The sequence below is a fragment of the Carassius auratus genome, chromosome 7 (assembly GCF_003368295.1).
Source record: "Carassius auratus strain Wakin chromosome 7, ASM336829v1, whole genome shotgun sequence".
NCBI lineage: Eukaryota > Metazoa > Chordata > Actinopteri > Cypriniformes > Cyprinidae > Carassius > Carassius auratus.
In genome coordinates this window covers 25,473,956-25,495,877 of record NC_039249.1, presented here as the reverse complement: position 1 = coordinate 25,495,877, position 21,922 = coordinate 25,473,956, and the positions used below count along the sequence as shown (strand labels likewise).

Below are 21,922 nucleotides of genomic sequence, written 5' to 3'. Positions count from 1 at the left end.
ATATGTTGGTCTGTGCTATGTATTGATATTGATATACATAAACATGTATTATGTGTATTTCTCTCTATGTAAAAGTCATTCACCTTTATATATTGCAAACATAACTTTGATAAAGTTTGTTGGCTTGCATATTTGTATAAATTCCTGTTTCCTGTAATGGCCAGTGTTAGCCAAGCATTTCTGGAACTCTTTGGCAACCGACAAAGGTTCGGCAGGTTCATATTTTTTACTCTGTATCTTCTTTATCCCTGTCTTTTCTCTCTAAGTTGCTATTTTTATTTTTGTCTCTTTCATTCAAAATCTATTACTACCTCTCAATCTTTTGGTTTCCCATCAAATTTTTTGTAAAAACGTGCATGTGCAAATATTAGTATATATGCTTTATGGCCATATATAACTTGCACTCCTCCCCCGACTCTGAACCCAAACACAAGAAATTGCATACAGCAAAATAGGCTATATAATTCATGAAGCCTTTAGACTAATAGTAGCCTCATTTAAAAGAAGACACTTGGGAACTTGTTGGCACAGATTCTAAATTAATTACAATCGTAAACAGAAATAGTTATTATAAAGGCTTAAATGTGTTGTAAAGGTTTTAGAAAAATGATTGTCACAAAATATTTTACTGATATTTAATAAATAAAATTGGCCTTGTTGCAGTCTAAACCATACGCTGCTAAAGAAAAGGCTTTACTATGTTCTTTAAAATCTGAGAATGTGAGAATGATACATCTAAATCTTTCAATTTCAGTACTTTTCATTGATCAAATATCTCACTGCTTGGTCTCTTTGTCTCACTGCCTTTGTCTTTTTGCCTTTGCATCAAAGCCTTACTTAAAAAAAGAAAAGAAAAGAATCATTCCAGTGATCTTACTTGGATTTATCGCTCAAAATCAATAAGCCCTTTTTCACATGACATCAGGCAACTTTCTTCTTGACTCAAGAGAATTATGTTTATTTATGACAGCATAGTAAAATGCTGGAGCCAACAGAACAGTTCACTCAGTCTCTTGTCATAAATTTGTCTAGAGAATGACTAGAGCATCTACTCATCGACATAAAAGAGTGATCAGTGAGATTTGTCATTTGCAATCAGAGAAACAGTTTTTTTTTTTTTTTTTTTTTCAAAAGGAGCCTGACAACATCCAGTGCTCCACACAGAGATTTGATCTCACGATCATCAGTCTGTCTGGAATAACATGAAGAAACAGAACAAACTGAGACAGACTCAATCCAGAAGAACTGTTGCAATGATGCTCCAAGAAACCTACTTGCAAAGTTATAGTAATGTTAAAAGTTTTAGGCACTTGTGAAAAAATGCTGTAAACTGATGATGCTGTCAAAAATTATCTCACACATAGATTTTCTTTATAATTTATCTTCTATTACTCAAATGAAATCAACATTTGGAGTGACCATCCTTTGTGTTTAAAGCAGCCTTTGCCCTAGGTGCACTTGCCCATAGTTTTTCAGGTTGCTTTGCAGGTAGGTTTCCAGAAGCATCTTGGAGATTTTTGTTGTTGTTGTTGTTGTTGTTGTTGCTCAAACAATTTGTGCTCTGCATTTAACCCATCCGAAATGCACACACACAGAGCAGTGAACACACACACACACTGTGAGCACACACCCAGAGCAGTGGGCAGCCATTTATGCTGCGGCGCCCGGGGAGCAGTTGGGGGTTCGATGCCTTGCTCAAGGGCACCTAAGTCGTGGTATTGAAGGTGGAGAGAGAGCTGTTCATGCACTACCCCCACCCACAATTCCGTCCGGCCCGAGACTAGAACCCACAACCTTTCGATTGGGAGTCCAACCCTCTAACCATTAGGCCACAACTTCCCCTAGAAGAGCCGTAGCAAAATAAAATTTCTGGCTAAAGTAAGTTTTCCATCTAAGTGTTTGTTTATTTAAAAGGAGACAATTCTGCTATTATTATTTTATCTCCAATCTGTTATCTAGAAGTTTAGTTTCTTTAATTCTTTATAGCGGATGACAGATTAGGGTTGGAGCAAAACTGTGCAGAGCTGTGGCCCTCCAGGAATTGAGTTTGAGACCAATGCTTTAACATATCTGTTTGATATAAAGTCTGCTTTGTATAGTTAGCCTAATTTATTACCTTTACTATGATGGCCAATATGTTCCAAGTAATAAAAAGAAATCATGCCAAAATTTCATATCCATAAAAAAATGAAATTATTTTAAAATAAATAAAAATGAGTTCAAAATAATATACTTTTTATGTGTCTCCTGTTCTGTAAGAGCTGTGTGTGAAGGGAGGGGAGTGTTGTGTTCATCTATGCTTTTTTTTCCTAAATGTCTGAATGTGTTTCTTCATCTATTTGCTCATGTTGTTTTGAACTATGCTGTACATTTGTTTTGTGATCAGTACTTCCCCAAGTAACTAAACGGGACACATTGTAATGTATATATATATATATATATATATATATATATATATATATATATATATATATATATATATATATATATATATATATATATTTACTATAATAATTACTAAATGTAAAACTATATTAAAAAAAATCTAATAAATATTAAAATAAATTGAATAAATCTAATGAAATATAAAATATAGATCTAATAAAAAAGAAAAAAAAAAAAAATATATATATATATATACACACACACACACACACGCACACACACACACACACATACTGTATATATCAGATAACATTTTAAGCTGTCATATGGTCATGTTACAACATGCCCATCAGTTACTATGTTCCTCACCTATGGGAAATGTTGTCACATTTTATCCCATTTTTTAGGGCAAATAAAGAAAAAAAGTATACACTGTAATTATAAATGTTGATTTATACAAATTGAGAATGCCAAAAAATGATACTCTAAAGTGATAAAGGCTATGTTGATTAGTACCGCATTAAAAATATACTTTATTCTTATGAATATACCCAAGATGGCATGAAGAACTTGGATAAATTTGTATCATAATCGTGTTTATTGTCTTCATTAGATTTTTTTATACTCATAATTTTTGCTCTGCATTTAACCCATCCAAGTGCCCACACACAGCAGTGAGTAGTGAACACACATACAGACACACACCTGGAGCAGTGGGCAGCCAGTGTTGCAGAGAGCAGTTGGGGGTTCGGTGCCTCGCTCAAGGGTCTCACCTCAGTCGTGGTATTGAAGGTGAAGAAAGCACTGGTCATTCACTCCCCCACCTACAATCCCTGCCAGATCCAAGACTCAAACCTGCGACCTTTGGCTTTCAAGTCCAACTCTAACCGTTAAGCCACGACTGTCCCCAGGTACGGAAGGTTCAGCTATAGGTGAATGGTTTTTATAAGATATTTCCTGGAATGTCATATGATTTTTATTATTATTATTATTATTATTTTTTTGACAGGACATCATCCATTCAATTTACGTCTTTAATGAGATTAATGCATTGCATGGGTAAAACACCTGTGAAGAATCAGTATGAAAAATAATTTTATATTCATATGTAAGAGAAAGTAAACCATTTCCACCTCTGAAATGTATTTCCTTATGCTGAGGTCATCTATAGGCTATGTGGGCTATTGGTTAGTGTTGGAACTGGAATCCAAACAGCCAGTTAGACTACTTGAGATCATCCTCTGCATCATTGTCTGGTTTGGGAACTGCAGTGTCTCTGACCCCCCAGAGAGACTCCTCTCAGAGAATTCATCAGCAAACACAGCATCTGCAGTGCATCTAGAATTATTGCTGACCCCTCACACCCATCCCATGAATGTAACCCGCTGCCATCTGGAAAAGGGTTTAAGAGTATCTATAACGCCACTACCAGACACTCTAACAGCTTTTTCCTGTCAGGCTGTTAAAGTCTCTGTCACTCCCTCCTACCCCACATCCCCACCCCTTCTGAACAGTTTAACTCTTAGTTTACATTACACTCATTACAAAAATCAAATACAGCCCAGTGTGCTCTTTTAATTTGAAGGAATTTTCTGTACTGATTTTTACAGATAGTATTTTACACATATTTTAAAAGCATTGCATTGTATAGTGTTTTATTTGTACGTTTAACAGAAAAAAATTTACTGGTCAAAAAAGACATTATCTGTTTTTCTACAGATGTTTGTTGTTGTTGTTTATCAATTAAACATTTATGTTGACATACTATTTATTATTACATCAACTTAATATTGTGAATTTTAAACTTCTTTTAGAATGTATTTTTCTTTTCTTTTTTTTTTACTGTTTATTTATTTATTTATTTAATTTAATTGTATTGGTGACGTTAAATATTGGGCAGTGGATTTCTATTTGCAGTTTTCTGTAATTCACTACAAGAGACCACTGACAAAAGTAATAGTGTGTGTGTACTTCAAAGTAAATTCACTTTCATTAAACAACCCTACAATAAATATTCAGGTGTTTAAAGAGAGACAAATATACCTTATCTGAAATGCCAAGAGAGGGAAAGGAGCTTTTTATCATCACATTGATTTTTAAGACAGTAGTAGATGAGGAAGAAACGCTCCACAGGATTTACAAGATTAGTAATTTAAGAGGATAATTGGTCATCCCGTTAACTCAAGGTGACAGTGCTTAAGGATGAACAGTACTGTATGATGCTTCATTTTAGACTAGCGTTATCAGTCTATCAACAAGTCTACCGTCACACATTTGCTAATTTCCTGCGATTAAAATAATCTATACACCGTGGTCTTTCCAGACACTCGTACACGCGTGTTTGTGCCGCCAGAGGGAGCTCTTACACTAGATTCAACAGCCGCTGTTACAGCAGGAAGCGAGATGTGAGCGTGTGTGTGTGTACTGTTGGGAAACTCGATTCACTCGGTCAAACGAAATGATTCTTCTTTCTATGTGAATCATCAAACAATTACAGATTTGCAGTTCTTTTTTAGTAGTGAATGAATAAAGTTAAATAACCTAGGCTACTATTGTTTATCATAGGCAATATCTTTGTAATAGGTTTTGGTAGTTCACAGTTACATTTCAATTCATTCCAAATGTCATTTATATACAAGTCTTGATATAAATGTATTTTTTAAAACTTGATTGTAACACAAAATGTTATTTATGATATTACATCGAGAAGTGAATAAGAGATAATTAAGACTGCACTGTTACAAATTTCAGACACATTTTATGTTGGCTGTATAAATTATAATGCAACCTTTAGAATAATAGGCTATTATAAAATAATGAAAAGTATAAGCAATATATATATATATATATATATATATATATATATATATATATATATATATATATATATATATATATATATATATATATAAAATGTTGGTTTCATCGTATAGCCTCCGTAATTTTGGTATTCTTTCTATGTATATGACGGACAAAATGAGCTCGCCATTTATTCTTAAATCTATTCCATCCTCTACGCGTTTGTGACTAGAAACACTGGCGTGTAACCTAATGAAAGTCCCCCAAAACTCGAATGATTCACATACACCCTCTAATCGGTTCTATTGAATCGTTAAAAAGAACCGGTTTAAAAGAACACGTTCGCGAATCGGACATCTCTTGATCACAAGAGGTGCGGCGCTTCAACTTCAAATAGGTGTCAAAACAGTGCCAGTCACCATCTCACACCTGCAAGAGCATTTGTAGTGACAGACTTGGACATTTTCATTTCTTTCCAGAGTTGAAACATTTACTTTCGCTCTGCAGTGAGGATATACAGGAAGAGGTAACCGCAGATTTCACTTTTGCGCTCAGATTGTTCTTCCCGTCGCTCTCAGCATGGCTTCAACAACCTGCACCAGGTTTACCGACGAATATCAGCTGTATGAAGAACTGGGGAAGTAAGTATTAGTTATGCACACGCTTCTAATAACAATCTGAAACATTTTTTTTTTTTTTGAAAAGTGCAGGCTGACAGATACCTGTTAGCCCTTACCTGATTCTGTAACCTTACCTGCGGTCGCAAGTCTCTTCTCGGCTTCTTTCATGTGCTGTTTTGACGATAATACTGTTCTATTTGTATTATTCTTTTCCTGTTTTCGGCGGGAATAGCAAACAGCGGAATTCCCCTATTTAAAACGCCATGCTTATTTACTTAAAGAACGGAGTTTCGTTGATGTTGAGAAGCATGTTCTTAAACATCGCACATTCTAGAATATTCAGTGGGGATATTCAAGACAAGGTTGTAAAAATGCTTAACTTTTTTTTTCTTTAAGAAATGGCAGAGGGGATCGGAGTAGAATTTTCACAGTTATGAACAGGACAGTTCTGCATTATCAGAAATATACACGTAATATAGTGTAAATAAATCAAACAAAGTTGATTATATGTGTATGTGCTTTCTGATTTCCAGAGGAGCCTTTTCTGTGGTTAGAAGATGTATGAAAATCTCTACTGGTCAGGAATATGCTGCCAAAATCATCAACACCAAAAAGCTGTCTGCCAGAGGTGAGTTCACTCTGTTGAGAATATCATATGGTGAAAATAAGAACAACTGCTTCAGCTGAGTATGGTGTTGAACTTGAACTTTGATTAAGCGTGTTATTGTGGTGATACTGTAACCACAGTTAGGTCATTGCTTTTGAATACATGTACAAAACCACAGCTGTTCTTGGCCATATAGCGTAAATAACGTAGTTGCTAGAGCAAACATTACTATTGCTACTGTTTATTTTTAGGGTTAAGTAGAACGAACCCCTAACCCTAAGTATTAAAGGGGTCATGAAATGCATTTTAAAATGCATAATGTCTCCTGAGGTGTTCTTATTATGTTAGAAGGATTTTTAAATCAAAGTCGTTAACAACTCAGAAATAATAATTTGGGTTGCACTTCATTTTACAGTACGTGTACTAACATGTAATAATAGTGTAATTACAGTGTATTTATCCAAGAAAGTTCTGGTAACACAAGGTAACTACATGGGGTAGGGTTAGGTTTAGGGGTAGGTTCAGGGTTAGTACCTAGTTATTACATAGTTATTGTAATTACTATAATAAGTACATAGTATGTACATGAGGAACAGAACTGTAAAATAAAGTGCTACCATAATTTGTATATAATAAAATAATTAAGTAATATTCCAAATTTAGAAAATAAAAGGCGATTCCTACCCTGATTTAAACAATCTGTTTAAATGTGCAGGTCTCCTTTAAGACCTCATTGCAAATGTCCACTGATTGGGTAATATCTCTGCATATGAAATAATTGTAACATGTGGAACTCATTTACTCTGTTTTTACTATCAAAGCTGCTGAGATGAACTAATCCTTAAATGTGCTGATTAAAGCATTAAATTTAGACCTACTCCCATTGCAGTACTAAGCATTGTGGTCTATCAAAGCCTTATCTTTCGAGCATAGGAATGCAGTAACCTCACAATTTCTGCAATCTCATAAATGCTTTCATCATAACAGTGCAGACACAATGTAAATAAAGTATTCAATATGCTAAGTAGACATTGCCATTGGTTTTACTGAGAGTTTTGGCCAGAGTGCAAAGCTCTATGTCAATAATAAACTTGTGCTATGTGATTGACAGATCCACTGCTTATAAAGGGAGTGTTTATTGATCACTCTCTGTACTTTTACGGACTTTTAAATTAAATGTTCCCTTCTGGTGGAATGAAATCCCCAACTCAATCCGAGCAGCTGAGTACTTAGCCATCTTCAAGAATCGGCTTAAAACCCATCTCTTCCATCTTTATTTGACCCTCTAACTTTAACACTCACTATTTTAATTCTATTCTTTAAAAAAATCTAACTACCTTTCTAATCTTTTTGTATTCTATTTTCTTTTAATTTATTATGCAATTGTATATGTATGTGTGTGTATGTGTAAAGACCTCTAACTAGCTTGCTCTATTCTTTTATTTTTATTTTTTTATTCTATCTGTTTTCTTTTTATTTATTATATTATTTAAAATCCCATGCTACGTGTACTGTGTTAACCTAACTGAGACTTGTTATAGCACTTATATATCATTGCTCTTTTTGTTGTTTTTGATTGCTTCCACTGTCTTCATCTGTAAGTCGCTTTGGATAAAAGTGTCTGCTAAATGAATAAATGTAAATGCAATGTAAATGTTTCATACATAAAATGCCACAGTGATTTTATATATATATATATATATATATATATATATATATATATATATATATATATATATATTCGATTTCGATTATCTCCCCATTAATTGACTACTAACAATTTATACATGTTGATTTACATATCTGAATGAAAAAAAAACATGAATTCCTTAACATTGCAATATATGTTTATTGCTCTTAAAATTACAAAATAAAAGACTCACTAAGAATGCATTATTTTGCACTTGTATAGAGATAGCATTCAATAAAACCTTGAAGCCTTGAAAACACATAGCTTACTGAAACAAGCTTACTGAACACATAGGGCCTAGTTTATTGAAAAAAAGTTCTTCTTTCAGATGAAAATAACAACAACTTGATGTCTATCATTCAATAAAAAAGGTCACCCAAAATACTTGTTTAGAGCAATTGAAAGAATACAGTAACCAATGTAAACTTGAGGGCTTTAAGCTAATACAGAGAGTGCTTTTCCAAAAAAATAAATAAAATAAAATAACTAGAAAACTCCACGTGAGAATGCTCCACGTGATACTTTGGCGTTCCACCCTTTTTCTATCGTGTCTAATGATTTTGGTTAATATGCATGAGGGAGGGAGGGAGAAAGAGAGAGAGAGAGAGAGAGAGAGAGAGCGCAAGACAGCACTCGTGTAGTTTGAAGACTGTGAGTCTGCGAGCGCGCGTGAAACTTTGGTGTTTCGCCATTTTTCTATCGTGTTTAATGATTTTGATTAATATGCACAAGGGAGAGAGAGAGCAAGAAGTGCTCGTGTTGTTTGAAGACTGTGAGTGCGCGCAGCCGGGGCTCTCTCTCTCGTATGCGACTACGCGCCCTGTCAGGCTCGGCAGTCATTCTATTCTACATCACTCACCGATCAAATAAGGCTTTGACAGCCGCCAAAAAAAAGATCAATGCAGAAAAACCCCTGGATTGGTTATATAACGTGGGACAGAATGTTGATCCTGCCATCGCGTATATTCAGCGCACATAAAGTTAACGTTTTGCAAACGTTTTTAGAGAAATAAAAACAGGTCGACGAATCGATGCGCATATTTTGCGTCAACGTATTTTTTGTGTCGACATCATCGATGACCTCGACGCGTTGTCCCAGCCCTAATATATATATATATATATATATATATATATATATATATATATATATATATATATATATATATATATATATATATATATATATATATATATATATTTGTTAGACAGCCTAGAAGTATTCCTGATGTATTTCAATTAAATGTTCCCTCCTGGTGGAATGAGCTGCCTTGCCTACTCTGTTTTCTTTTCATTTATTATACAATATTAATAAAAAAATACCTCTAACAATAGCTTGATTTATTCTTTTTCTTTTCTATCTGTTTTCTTTTTATTTATTATCTGATTTAAAAGCCCTAGCTACGTGTACTGTGTTTAAGCTAACTGAGACTTGTTATAGCACTTGTATATCATTGCTCTTTTTGTTGTTTTTGATTGCTTCCACTGTCTTCATCTGTAAGTCGCTTTGGATAAAAGTGTCTGCTAAATGAATAAATGTAAATGCAATGTAAATGTTTCATACATAAAATGCCACAGTGATTTTATATATATATATATATATATATATATATATATATATATATATATATTCGATTTCGATTATCTCCCCATTAATTGACTACTAACAATTTATACATGTTGATTTACATATCTGAATGAAAAAAAAACATGAATTCCTTAACATTGCAATATATGTTTATTGCTCTTAAAATTACAAAATAAAAGACTCACTAAGAATGCATTACTTTGCACTTGTATAGAGATAGCATTCAATAAAACCTTGAAGCCTTGAAAACACATAGCTTACTGAAACAAGCTTACTGAACACATAGGGCCTAGTTTATTGAAAAAAAGTTCTTCTTTCAGATGAAAATAACAACAACTTGATGTCTATCATTCAATAAAAAAGGTCACCCAAAATACTTGTTTAGAGCAATTGAAAGAATACAGTAACCAATGTAAACTTGAGGGCTTTAAGCTAATACAGAGAGTGCTTTTCCAAAAAAATAAATAAAATAAAATAACTAGAAAACTCCACGTGAGAATGCTCCACGTGATACTTTGGCGTTCCACCCTTTTTCTATCGTGTCTAATGATTTTGGTTAATATGCATGAGGGAGGGAGGGAGAAAGAGAGAGAGAGAGAGAGAGAGAGAGAGAGAGAGCGCAAGACAGCACTCGTGTAGTTTGAAGACTGTGAGTCTGCGAGCGCGCGTGAAACTTTGGTGTTTCGCCATTTTTCTATCGTGTTTAATGATTTTGATTAATATGCACAAGGGAGAGAGAGAGCAAGAAGTGCTCGTGTTGTTTGAAGACTGTGAGTGCGCGCAGCCGGGGCTCTCTCTCTCGTATGCGACTACTCGCCCTGTCAGGCTCGGCAGTCATTCTATTCTACATCACTCACCGATCAAATAAGGCTTTGACAGCCGCCAAAAAAAAGATCAATGCAGAAAAACCCCTGGATTGGTTATATAACGTGGGACAGAATGTTGATCCTGCCATCGCGTATATTCAGCGCACATAAAGTTAACGTTTTGCAAACGTTTTTAGAGAAATAAAAACAGGTCGACGAATCGATGCGCATATTTTGCGTCAACGTATTTTTTGTGTCGACATCATCGATGACCTCGACGCGTTGTCCCAGCCCTAATATATATATATATATATATATATATATATATATATATATATATATATATATATATATATATATATATATATATATATATATATTTGTTAGACAGCCTAGAAGTATTCCTGATGTATTTCAATTAAATGTTCCCTCCTGGTGGAATGAGCTGCCTTGCCTACTCTGTTTTCTTTTCATTTATTATACAATATTAATAAAAAAAATACCTCTAACAATAGCTTGATTTATTCTTTTTCTTTTCTATCTGTTTTCTTTTTATTTATTATCTGATTTAAAAGCCCTAGCTACGTGTACTGTGTTTAAGCTAACTGAGACTTGTTATAGCACTTGTATATCATTGCTCTTTTTGTTGTTTTTGATTGCTTCCACTGTCTTCATCTGTAAGTCGCTTTGGATAAAAGTGTCTGCTAAATGAATAAATGTAAATGCAATGTAAATGTTTCATACATAAAATGCCACAGTGATTTTATATATATATATATATATATATATATATATATATATATATATATATTCGATTTCGATTATCTCCCCATTAATTGACTACTAACAATTTATACATGTTGATTTACATATCTGAATGAAAAAAAAACATGAATTCCTTAACATTGCAATATATGTTTATTGCTCTTAAAATTACAAAATAAAAGACTCACTAAGAATGCATTACTTTGCACTTGTATAGAGATAGCATTCAATAAAACCTTGAAGCCTTGAAAACACATAGCTTACTGAAACAAGCTTACTGAACACATAGGGCCTAGTTTATTGAAAAAAAGTTCTTCTTTCAGATGAAAATAACAACAACTTGATGTCTATCATTCAATAAAAAAGGTCACCCAAAATACTTGTTTAGAGCAATTGAAAGAATACAGTAACCAATGTAAACTTGAGGGCTTTAAGCTAATACAGAGAGTGCTTTTCCAAAAAAATAAATAAAATAAAATAACTAGAAAACTCCACGTGAGAATGCTCCACGTGATACTTTGGCGTTCCACCCTTTTTCTATCGTGTCTAATGATTTTGGTTAATATGCATGAGGGAGGGAGGGAGAAAGAGAGAGAGAGAGAGAGAGAGAGAGAGCGCAAGACAGCACTCGTGTAGTTTGAAGACTGTGAGTCTGCGAGCGCGCGTGAAACTTTGGTGTTTCGCCATTTTTCTATCGTGTTTAATGATTTTGATTAATATGCACAAGGGAGAGAGAGAGCAAGAAGTGCTCGTGTTGTTTGAAGACTGTGAGTGCGCGCAGCCGGGGCTCTCTCTCTCGTATGCGACTACGCGCCCTGTCAGGCTCGGCAGTCATTCTATTCTACATCACTCACCGATCAAATAAGGCTTTGACAGCCGCCAAAAAAAAGATCAATGCAGAAAAACCCCTGGATTGGTTATATAACGTGGGACAGAATGTTGATCCTGCCATCGCGTATATTCAGCGCACATAAAGTTAACGTTTTGCAAACGTTTTTAGAGAAATAAAAACAGGTCGACGAATCGATGCGCATATTTTGCGTCAACGTATTTTTTGTGTCGACATCATCGATGACCTCGACGCGTTGTCCCAGCCCTAATATATATATATATATATATATATATATATATATATATATATATATATATATATATATATATATATTTGTTAGACAGCCTAGAAGTATTCCTGATGTATTTCAATTAAATGTTCCCTCCTGGTGGAATGAGCTGCCTTGCCTACTCTGTTTTCTTTTCATTTATTATACAATATTAATAAAAAAATACCTCTAACAATAGCTTGATTTATTCTTTTTCTTTTCTATCTGTTTTCTTTTTATTTATTATCTGATTTAAAAGCCCTAGCTACGTGTACTGTGTTTAAGCTAACTGAGACTTGTTATAGCACTTGTATATCATTGTTCTCTTATTGTTTTTGTTTGCTTCCATTGTCCTCATTTGGATAAAAGCATCTGCAAAATGACTAAATGTAAATGTAGATTTAATGTCATAGAATAGATATCAATATATCTTGAGCTTCTGTTAACCACAGACCTTATTTCAGATATTAACAACCCATTGACTTCAGGACGATGGATCCAGAAGTGCTAAAATGCTTACGTGTTTCCATTTTTTTACCTACAAAAAAGTAATCTCTGCAGCATTTTTTTTTACTGTAAAGGTCTTTCTGTAAAAGTCTGTCTGCAAAGCCTGAGTTGAAATGGGATTGGTTGATCAAAGAATTCATAGTGAAATGTACCCGAACAAACAAATATTACTCTACTGAGACAATCGCGTAGTTGAAAATAAACAGCCACGCCACTTTACAGCCTAGCATTACCTTCCAAAGGATCCTAATGTTATTATTAGTACAGTGATCCTGTTGTGCTTCTCCTGCCTGTCACTTCACTAATGCATCAGTGGCTGGGATAAAGAGACTATGATGGGGAAGCAGGTGTTGATCTGTCTCTGTGTCGACAGTCTCGTGCTGATTTAACCATCTTTATTACGTAATAAAATCCTGGATGTAGAAAGTCAGCAGCATGGCTTCATTTAAAGCTGTTTTTAGCTGTTTTTATTATTTTTCTAATTAATCAGACTAGCGATTTGAAATAATAATAAAAATTGGTTGACAAAAACAGTGACAAAAATATCATAGAAACTCTGAAGTAAGCCAGTAAATAACCACCTAGCAACCGCCCATAAAATTCTAGCAACTGCATAGCAAACAAAAACCAGTCCAAACATAACTGCATAACAACGCCCATAATACTGTTCCATTGTGGCTGTGAGCTTTGCATGGGCAAGTACCAGAAGATATAAAATCCTGGTGCAGCCTTCGAGCCGTAGGACATGTATTAAGAGACGGAAACTAAAGCTCTTGGTCATACAGTTTTATACAATTTAGACAGTTTATACATTCCTTAAATACTGTCATTTTTGAATCTCGCCAAAAATGTTCTGTTCTCAATTTCTGTCATTTTGAAATTGTAAATCTTTTGGAGTATATAGCATGTCTACCAGGGTTGCATTTCCCATAGCAACTATGGTCACAAATTCCATTATTTATGAAGTTCAGCTGAACTTGTGACCATAGCTAGCTAACAATACTTTTGGGAAACGCACTCCAGATTACCACTACTGATTTAAACTGCTCAGTAAAATTTGATCATATAGCCTCATCAAATCACAATATGGACTAATATCTGTAAATATTAAGCCGGAACAGTCTATTTAAATATGAATCCTGCATGTACTGTGTGTCTCTGTTAATGAATGGAGCAGAAGTGCGTCTCCCTTTATCACACACACTGAAGCGCAAGTGACGCTCCGTTGATTTCAGCGTCTGCTGTCTCACTAAATAAGGACTTGAACACATGAACAACATCTCCAGAACTGCTCTGACAGTCACTTCATGAGCATTTGACCGTTTGATTTGAGTAAAACTAGCGTCACATCACATAAAAATTGATGAAAGAACTGTAAAAATAAAAGTCCGGTTAAAGACTATTGTTTAATTGTTTAGCAGAATGTACATAGCCTACTACTACAAAAAAATAAAAAAATAAAAAAACTTGAATGTTTAATGTGCATCTCAGAAAATGCTTTTTTTAAAACCCCAACTGAATGGCACTTAAATGCACTTAATTCATGTCAACTTTATTGTCATTGTTCACAGAACAAGTACAGACAGAGAAACAATGGGTACTAATTAAATGTTTATTTTTTATAGTATAGTTTTTTGTTATTATTTTATTATGGTTTCCAGTATTCTTTAGACTGTAGCGTTGCTTTAATCATGAGCAAGTTGGCCTATTTTTATTTTTTTATTACTTGTAGTAGACTTGAAAGGTAGCCTACCTTTAGAAACTTGTGACATCACTTGCCACCCACTGTAAAGCAGGCCCATTTCTTGCGTCTTTGGTCCTTCATGGGTCAACCTGTCAATAGCATAATAGACAAGGGGTGTTGTGGAAGCCTTGTGTTTCATGTCTGGCTGAGCTTTCAGAGGCAGCTGTTTGCTGAGTGCAAGCGTGGGATGGCTATAGTGTCCCAGTATTGACTCATACTCATACCAATGGAAATAAATAAATAAATCATTCCTTTGTGCATGAGACCCCTGTTACTGTGAAGGGTACAAAGAAGTGTACAGAGAATCTAACAGTAAAAGCTGAAAGTTGACATACAGGAGAAAATGTTGGAGTGGGGTAGTTGGATGTGAAATTTTCCTCAAAAAACATCAAAATGTAAAATTTTTATACCATAAAAACTTATTTTATTATTATTATAATTTTTTATGTACAAAAAAAATTTCATAGAGAATTGGACCTGAAAGTTAAGACTCCCCTTTTAGATACAATGCAAAACTCTGAACTTCAATGAACATCAATATATATATATATATATATATATATATATATATATATATATATATATATATATAGTGGTGGGCATTGGGCATTTCAACAATATTACACTAGTGCAAATGTGATACTCATCTTATACAACAGTTCTTTAAGAACTTATTCTCTGGTGCTATTGGAAAAATAAAAGTAATAGATGATATTAATTATTATTTAAACATACTACTACTGCTTCTTCTACTACCATACTAAAAATATGCAATGCACTATGGATTAATGAGCTGCTGGGTTCATGAATATTGACAGTAATAAATGAGCACCAGCCAATGAGATTGCCTTTCGCGCATTAGTTCTGCCCACTACCGGTAAAACCTGCATATCTTCTGCTTGTTCTAAAAAGCTGAATAATTCTAAATGAACTCCATTATTTTGACAGGAAAATACAAATAATATAGTTTACATGTAGCACATCGATTCAGCATGGTAAGACTCTCGATCTCTCTCTTTGCATGTGTGAGAAACAGCGCAAAGCGACGGCGAGTTGTGCACCTTCACAGAGTTTACAGTGCATCAAATACAGGTCATCCCTGTTGCTTGTGCACCTTTTCCTACTCTCAACTTTAAATTTAATATGCTTTGATACAGCACTCTGTGAACAGCCACCCTTTTCAGTAATGACCTTTTGTGACTTACCTTCTTTGTGGAGAGTGTCTATGATTGTCTTCTGGGCAGCAATCAGATGTATTTTCCATTATTGTGGTTTCATAGGAAAAGAGATACCCAGAATTTATACTGTAGGAATAATTAATGAAACTCAAATGTAAATATTGTAATATTTTGAGATACTGGATTTTTTACTTTCATGAGCTGTAAGTGCTAATAATCAAAAATGTTATTCGTGATTTAAAAAAAAAGAGAAAAGAAATCTAATTAGTATGTTGTATATATCGGGTAAGATATGTGAGCATGTGTGTCTGTTCACTGTTTAAATGTGTGTCAGAGAGAGAGAGAGCTAGATAGAGAGCAAGCGAAGCCCATTTAATTTCCATCATCCGCTGAAGGTCACCGCTGAATAGGGATTCCCTCTTCTTGACTTTGGGGTTGCACTCTGAATATTAAAGGATCTTGAGTTGGAAGCCTCTCACCACAGGGATTTATTGGCAAGTTGATTCTGAATTAATCTCTCCCCCTTTCTTTTTTATCCTTCACAGGTAGTGGCCCATGTATACTCATGTAATATTGAGTGTTAAAAGAAATAGCAGTGAGCTCATTTGATTCCATTAATTCTACTTAGGCTTTGACAATTCCAATGGATGTGTCTCTATAAAAGTGAATACTCATGGTATCATGTGTGCTTGTGTGATCTTAACATCCAAAAGTTATTAAGAAACAAAAGAAATTCCTAATTCTTTAATTTGGTTGAAATCCATTGGTCTGTCAGCAATGGGTAGAATATAAAATGCCAATTGTACAATATGGGTTTGTTAGATCAATAATTTATACTGTACTGGCATATTCATTTCTAGTGTAATTTATAAACTTTTTCCCCCTGTCAATAATAACACGTTCAGAACATTTGTATCAGTGAAAGGGGCTCCCTGGTCTGGAGTATTTTATATAATTTGTAGTCTCATTACAGGGGATCTTTAAGAAGTGATTTTGGGAAAACAGTGGAGAATTAATGGATAGAAATAGCAAGGTTAAAACCGAAGTGCCATTAGCTGACTAAGATATTGACAAATATAATTCAGGATTCTACAAGAGATTACAAAGCTTTGTAAAGAGAATGATCACATAAAGCAAGAGCTTTATAACATAAAGAATTAGCCATCAACAACATATTGATGCTATATGGAAGAAACAACTGATCTTTATAAGACCACACACTCCAAAATCAGAAGTAAAAAGAAAACATATCAAGGCTTAGGATATTACATTAAAGAATTTCAATGATTGCTAAGAAAGGTCTGGATGTGGTCTTTTGGTTTTTTTGCTTGTGCCTGGCCATTTTAAAGTGCCCCTATTATGCCATTTCCAATATTGCCTTTCATGCAGTGTGTAATGTATCGGGATGGGTATCGTTAAGGTTTTAATGGTATTACTACTCTTACCGTTACTGCTTAATGGTCCAGTACTTTAACGGTATTCTTATCGGTACTTTGTGTTGTGTTACTTTGTGTTGTGTTAGGCAGTCGAAAACTTTACATTTCTCTGTCTGCACATAATGGACTTTTTGAAAGATGCTTTGACAGATTGCTTTTGTTTCCGCCCTTACATGCAAATATTTGTTGCACTTATGACAACGAGCGTTGTCTGCATCAACTCTAGTGAAGTATAACCACACTTTGTAATGTTTTGCTCTCTCCACCATCGTCACTCTTTGTATTAAGCGGGAGTTTTCATACTGTAAGGGGCCGTACATATCGCGTCTAAAAACGCGTGGAAAACGCTAGGCGCGCCGCTTTCTGATTTTCCCCAAATGACCTGTGGTGCGCTTGCAGCATTCTGAAAAGTCATGATGTTTTTATCTGAATGTGGTGCGGACGCACCTGAAAAAAACGAGCGCATCACACTGCGTGCGCATCGCGACCCCGTCGCTTCCATTATGAGCGCGCATACCGCACGCCTACATTTGAAATAATGAACTTGAGCACGCAAAATTGCGATATGTGAACGGCCCCTTATGCGTGTGTGTGCGCCACGCTCGTTCTTGTTGTGTGTGTGTGACTGACAGACAGTCTCTGCGGCGCGCATGAGAGATCTCGCAGATCTCACAGACAAACGTCTTAATAATATTTCAAATTAGAAATGTTTGGTAAGATAAAATGTGCACGAAAAAAATTATTAAGCAAATCTCTTCGCCATTGTCACTCTTTATTATTAAGTGGGAGTTTTCATACTGTGTGTGTGCGCCGTGCTCGTTGTGGTGTGTGTGTGTGTGACTGACAGACAGCCTCCGCGGCGTGCATGAGAGATCTCGCAGATCTCACAGACAAACGTCTTAATATGATCGCACATTAGAAATGTTTGGTGAGATAAAAATGTGCACGATAACATTATTAAGCAAAAATACATAGTACATATTTTTTTCCCCTCCAGTACCGAAAGCAGATCTTACTGATACTACGGTCTTTCATAATTTAGCCCCGGGGCCATTTTAATACCGGGTTTCGGTACCCATCCCTAGTAATGTAGCCATATGTGAATTAGGGCTGAACAATATATCATTATCGTATCTATATCTAGATATGATTTTCAAGATATTACTATCTATTAAAAACAATACACCCCCCCCCCCCGTTCCAATGTCTATGCACACTGTACAGAGACAGGGGATAAATTAGAAAGAAAGAAAAAGAGTGTGGGAGATAATGCGGCCGGTGGCAGTGCAGAATCTGACTTGGTGCCAAAAGATAAATCATCTTCCATAATTTGGAAGTATTTTGGATTCAGAAAAGACGATGTGAACCAGAGTGACGTGTTGTGCAGGTCGTGCTTAGCAAAAGAACACATAGTCATATCGTATTGTATCGATATCGAGATATCTGGCATGAAAATCGAGATATGAAATTTTGCCCATATCGTTCAGCCCTAATGTGAATGTAAATGGTCTGCAAAATAGTAAAGCTGAAAGTGCAGGGTAAAAAAGTTATTGCCTCCCAAAATAAAGAATTGACTCTGTACAGCCTATTACAAGTCGTTAGTACGGCTACACGCCACAAGGTAACACATTTGCATAATGCGCATCTATGTTGGTCAGCTGCATACAACTTGACCCCGCCCACAAACACGTCCTTCTACTGACGACTGCTTCTCTAATCTCTGGGAGTTCAACACAGGATTCACAAAACGCTTGCTGTTGAAAGATGGATTAGTATCCTGTTTATTTGGACCAGCTGCTGACCACTGAATCACAACTTGCAAGTATGATAAATAATAGATGTGTCAATCTATGTGTTCAAAAGAGTTTCAAAATATAAAATACAAAAATATTGAAATAGGCATATGATTTCCTACACTGCTGTATGCTATAGACTAATCGCAACAGACTAGGCCATCAATCGCTATTAAATGCATATTTTGACAAAAAAAAATAAAAAAAATAATAAAAAAAATTTGACCTTGTATGCATGTAATGTTATTGTAGGAGACTCCCAAAACAATATTAGGAACCATGAAAATTGCATAATAGGGACACTTTAAGTCTATTTTATTGATTTAGAAGGATGAAACACCCCACAATCCTTTCATGGCTGCATTTTTTTCTGAAAATGCACTGGTATAATAGGAGCACGGGTGATTATTGTCCTCCAACCTACTGTATGTGCTATATGGTCACCAAAGAGTCCAACTTTATGGACCGCTCTTAATAGGGCACACATTTTACAAATCAATTAAATTCTGATTCACATAGTCTTGATTAGTTTTGGTTTCAGTTGGTTTATATTCAACATCAGTTGATTTGGATATGTATCGGGCACATTGCATGTCTATTATAGATGTCAACAATTTTTCCGACAGATTTATTTAAACATACAATAAATTTGACTGACCAATTTGGTTAAAAATATGCAATCCAATGCAATTATTAAGAAAAATGCTGCTCTCCAGATTAGTTTTTGCTAACTATCAAATTATGGCTATTGAATGTATTTTCTTAGGTAAATGTAATGTTATGTTACATATTGTTTGCAAGCTGATTTACTGACATATTTGGGATGTTATTAAGAATTAATTTGTCTTCATTTTGATGAGCCGATATAGATTTGACATGTACTTCACCTGATATAACCAAGCAAATCTATATCAGATCTACTCAAGATCTTGTGAATTAGAATAAAATAAATTTGTGACGTCTGTGTAAATATTTAAAGCCCTTGTTAGAGACACATCTACACATCATAGTACACATCTGTTGTGGCCAGTGGGTTGTGTGATACCGATGTCAGCAGCCAGATTTGATACATTTGTGGCAAACAACAGATAATGTAAGGCTTAAAAAATACGTATTATGCACCACATTAAAAGGACAATGTAAATGCTACGAATATGGATGCTGATATTTGAAAACTTTTGTGTAATTGTGCCTCAAATTGAACCAGATAATGGAGAGATATGTCCAAGAGGGTTTTGTAAGTCGAGGAGCTGGTAGTTTGATAGTAGCCAGACATTTGATGATCAACATTAAACATGGTCCACTTATTAGCTAATTTCGGCCATGAACCACCCACTTAGACTGAGAGGGGCTGTTTGACTAGCATTTTAAGTCATGGTTCATTTTCTTGTGATGTTTAGGGGAGTTTAAAGGCAGACATGGAACCAAATAATGTGGAATATGAATGTGTGCTCAAATATTTCTCATTTACTTGCAGTGTCTGAACAGAATGTCTTTCAAAGGTAGTTTACACCAAAATGTCTTATGTCATGATTGCACCTGTAGGCTAATGGATCATATTTGAAAAATAAATGTGATGATGATTATGAGTATGAGAGTATGTTTAATCTTTTGACTGAGGTTTAGATTACTTTTCAAACATATGGCGATCCAGCAGCAAAAATGCGTGCACAAAACAGAAACAGCTGATTGGCTGAATGAAAATTCAATTCACAGGTGGAGATTATGGAAAGAGTAGTGATGTAGCTTTTCCTTGGTTACCGCTGTAAACAAAGCAGCACTGCGCTTAGAAACATTACATTAATATGCATTGATTATAGAGAGGTAAGATGAAAAGAAAATACAATCTAAACCTTTCTAAAGACAGTCAGATCCCCTCAGCAATACATTTATAGAAAACCCCAAATCAGTATTTAGGACTCTCTTCCAATATTTTGTATGTCATGAACAGTGGAGTTGCTCTGCTTGCTACAGTATTTTCCCAACTTTGCATCCATCTCCAGTGCCTCTGGCCTCTGCTAGCAGCCATTTAAAGACTTGTTTCCACACAAATTACATTTTGGAAAATGTTTGCAATGCAGTTTGTGCAAGTCTTGAACAGAGTTCAGCTGGGGGAAAAAAAAAAAAACGTCTGGTTTCCGATTGTGTAAGTTCTAGGGGTTCACCTCTTTACAGACAAAAACATTTATCCACTTGTACTTAATTTTATTTAAACAGATTTCAAAAATGGTTATACAAACTTAGTGTCATACACACACAGGCCAAGTCTTACATAACAGTGATTAGCTACCCAGAGAGAAAACAACAGCTTACACGTGCTTCGAGCACACATAAAGACAAAATCGGAAAAGCCCCACAATTTTTTGTGTTTGGGCAACCGTCCATTCTTCCAATGAATTCACCACTGTCATGCTGCAGATACATCAAACATTTCATCAAGCGTTTCACAAATGTTTGTGTTGGTCAAATTTTACCAGAGGCTTTCCAGCAGCACAGTGTGTCTAAAATTAGCTCAAGGCAAACCATGAGAGACAATCCCATGTTTACCCGGTTTGAAATAAAATTATGATGCATTTCTGCCATGATTCTGCCATTACTTCCCACACATTTTCCCACTTTTGTCTTTCAGTGTTAGCCTTAGGTTAGCTTCTTTTCGTGCCTTGAACATGTCTGTTTATATCCAAGAGGTTGACTTTCTCAGGAGCATTGCCAATATATCAGAGCAAATGTCATTGTTATGTAACCCAAGACTCTCCATTCACAAATTTATCATACGATTTATTGTGGATGCTGTCCCTCAGTTAAGATCTGATTTGGCTAGAAATCTCTCTTAGGTTTCTTAAAATCATTGTTATGCTTTTCCAGAGAATTACCATTTAAACGTGTGAACAGGACCTTTTTAAAAAT

General features: G+C 35.0%; 1 protein-coding gene and 1 non-coding gene across 10 annotated transcripts in view; both read left to right on the top strand.

Annotated features, from left to right (window-relative positions):
• Positions 1 to 5,533: 5,533 nt before the first annotated feature.
• Positions 5,534 to 21,922, top strand: part of camk2d1 (calcium/calmodulin-dependent protein kinase (CaM kinase) II delta 1) — a 98,624-nt gene continuing 82,235 nt past the window's right edge. For all 9 annotated transcript variants that reach the window (XM_026268149.1, XM_026268147.1, XM_026268145.1 and 6 more), the window contains exons 1-2: positions 5,534 to 5,825; positions 6,338 to 6,432. In XM_026268149.1, the coding sequence (XP_026123934.1) occupies positions 5,764 to 5,825; positions 6,338 to 6,432 (157 nt within the window). In that variant the 5' untranslated portion in view covers positions 5,534 to 5,763. The remainder of the gene's footprint in view (positions 5,826 to 6,337; positions 6,433 to 21,922) is intronic.
• On the top strand, positions 20,837 to 20,903 carry LOC113106672 (small nucleolar RNA SNORD19). Its single transcript, XR_003292545.1, has one exon. It is a non-coding gene; the product is annotated as a small nucleolar RNA SNORD19 (small nucleolar RNA).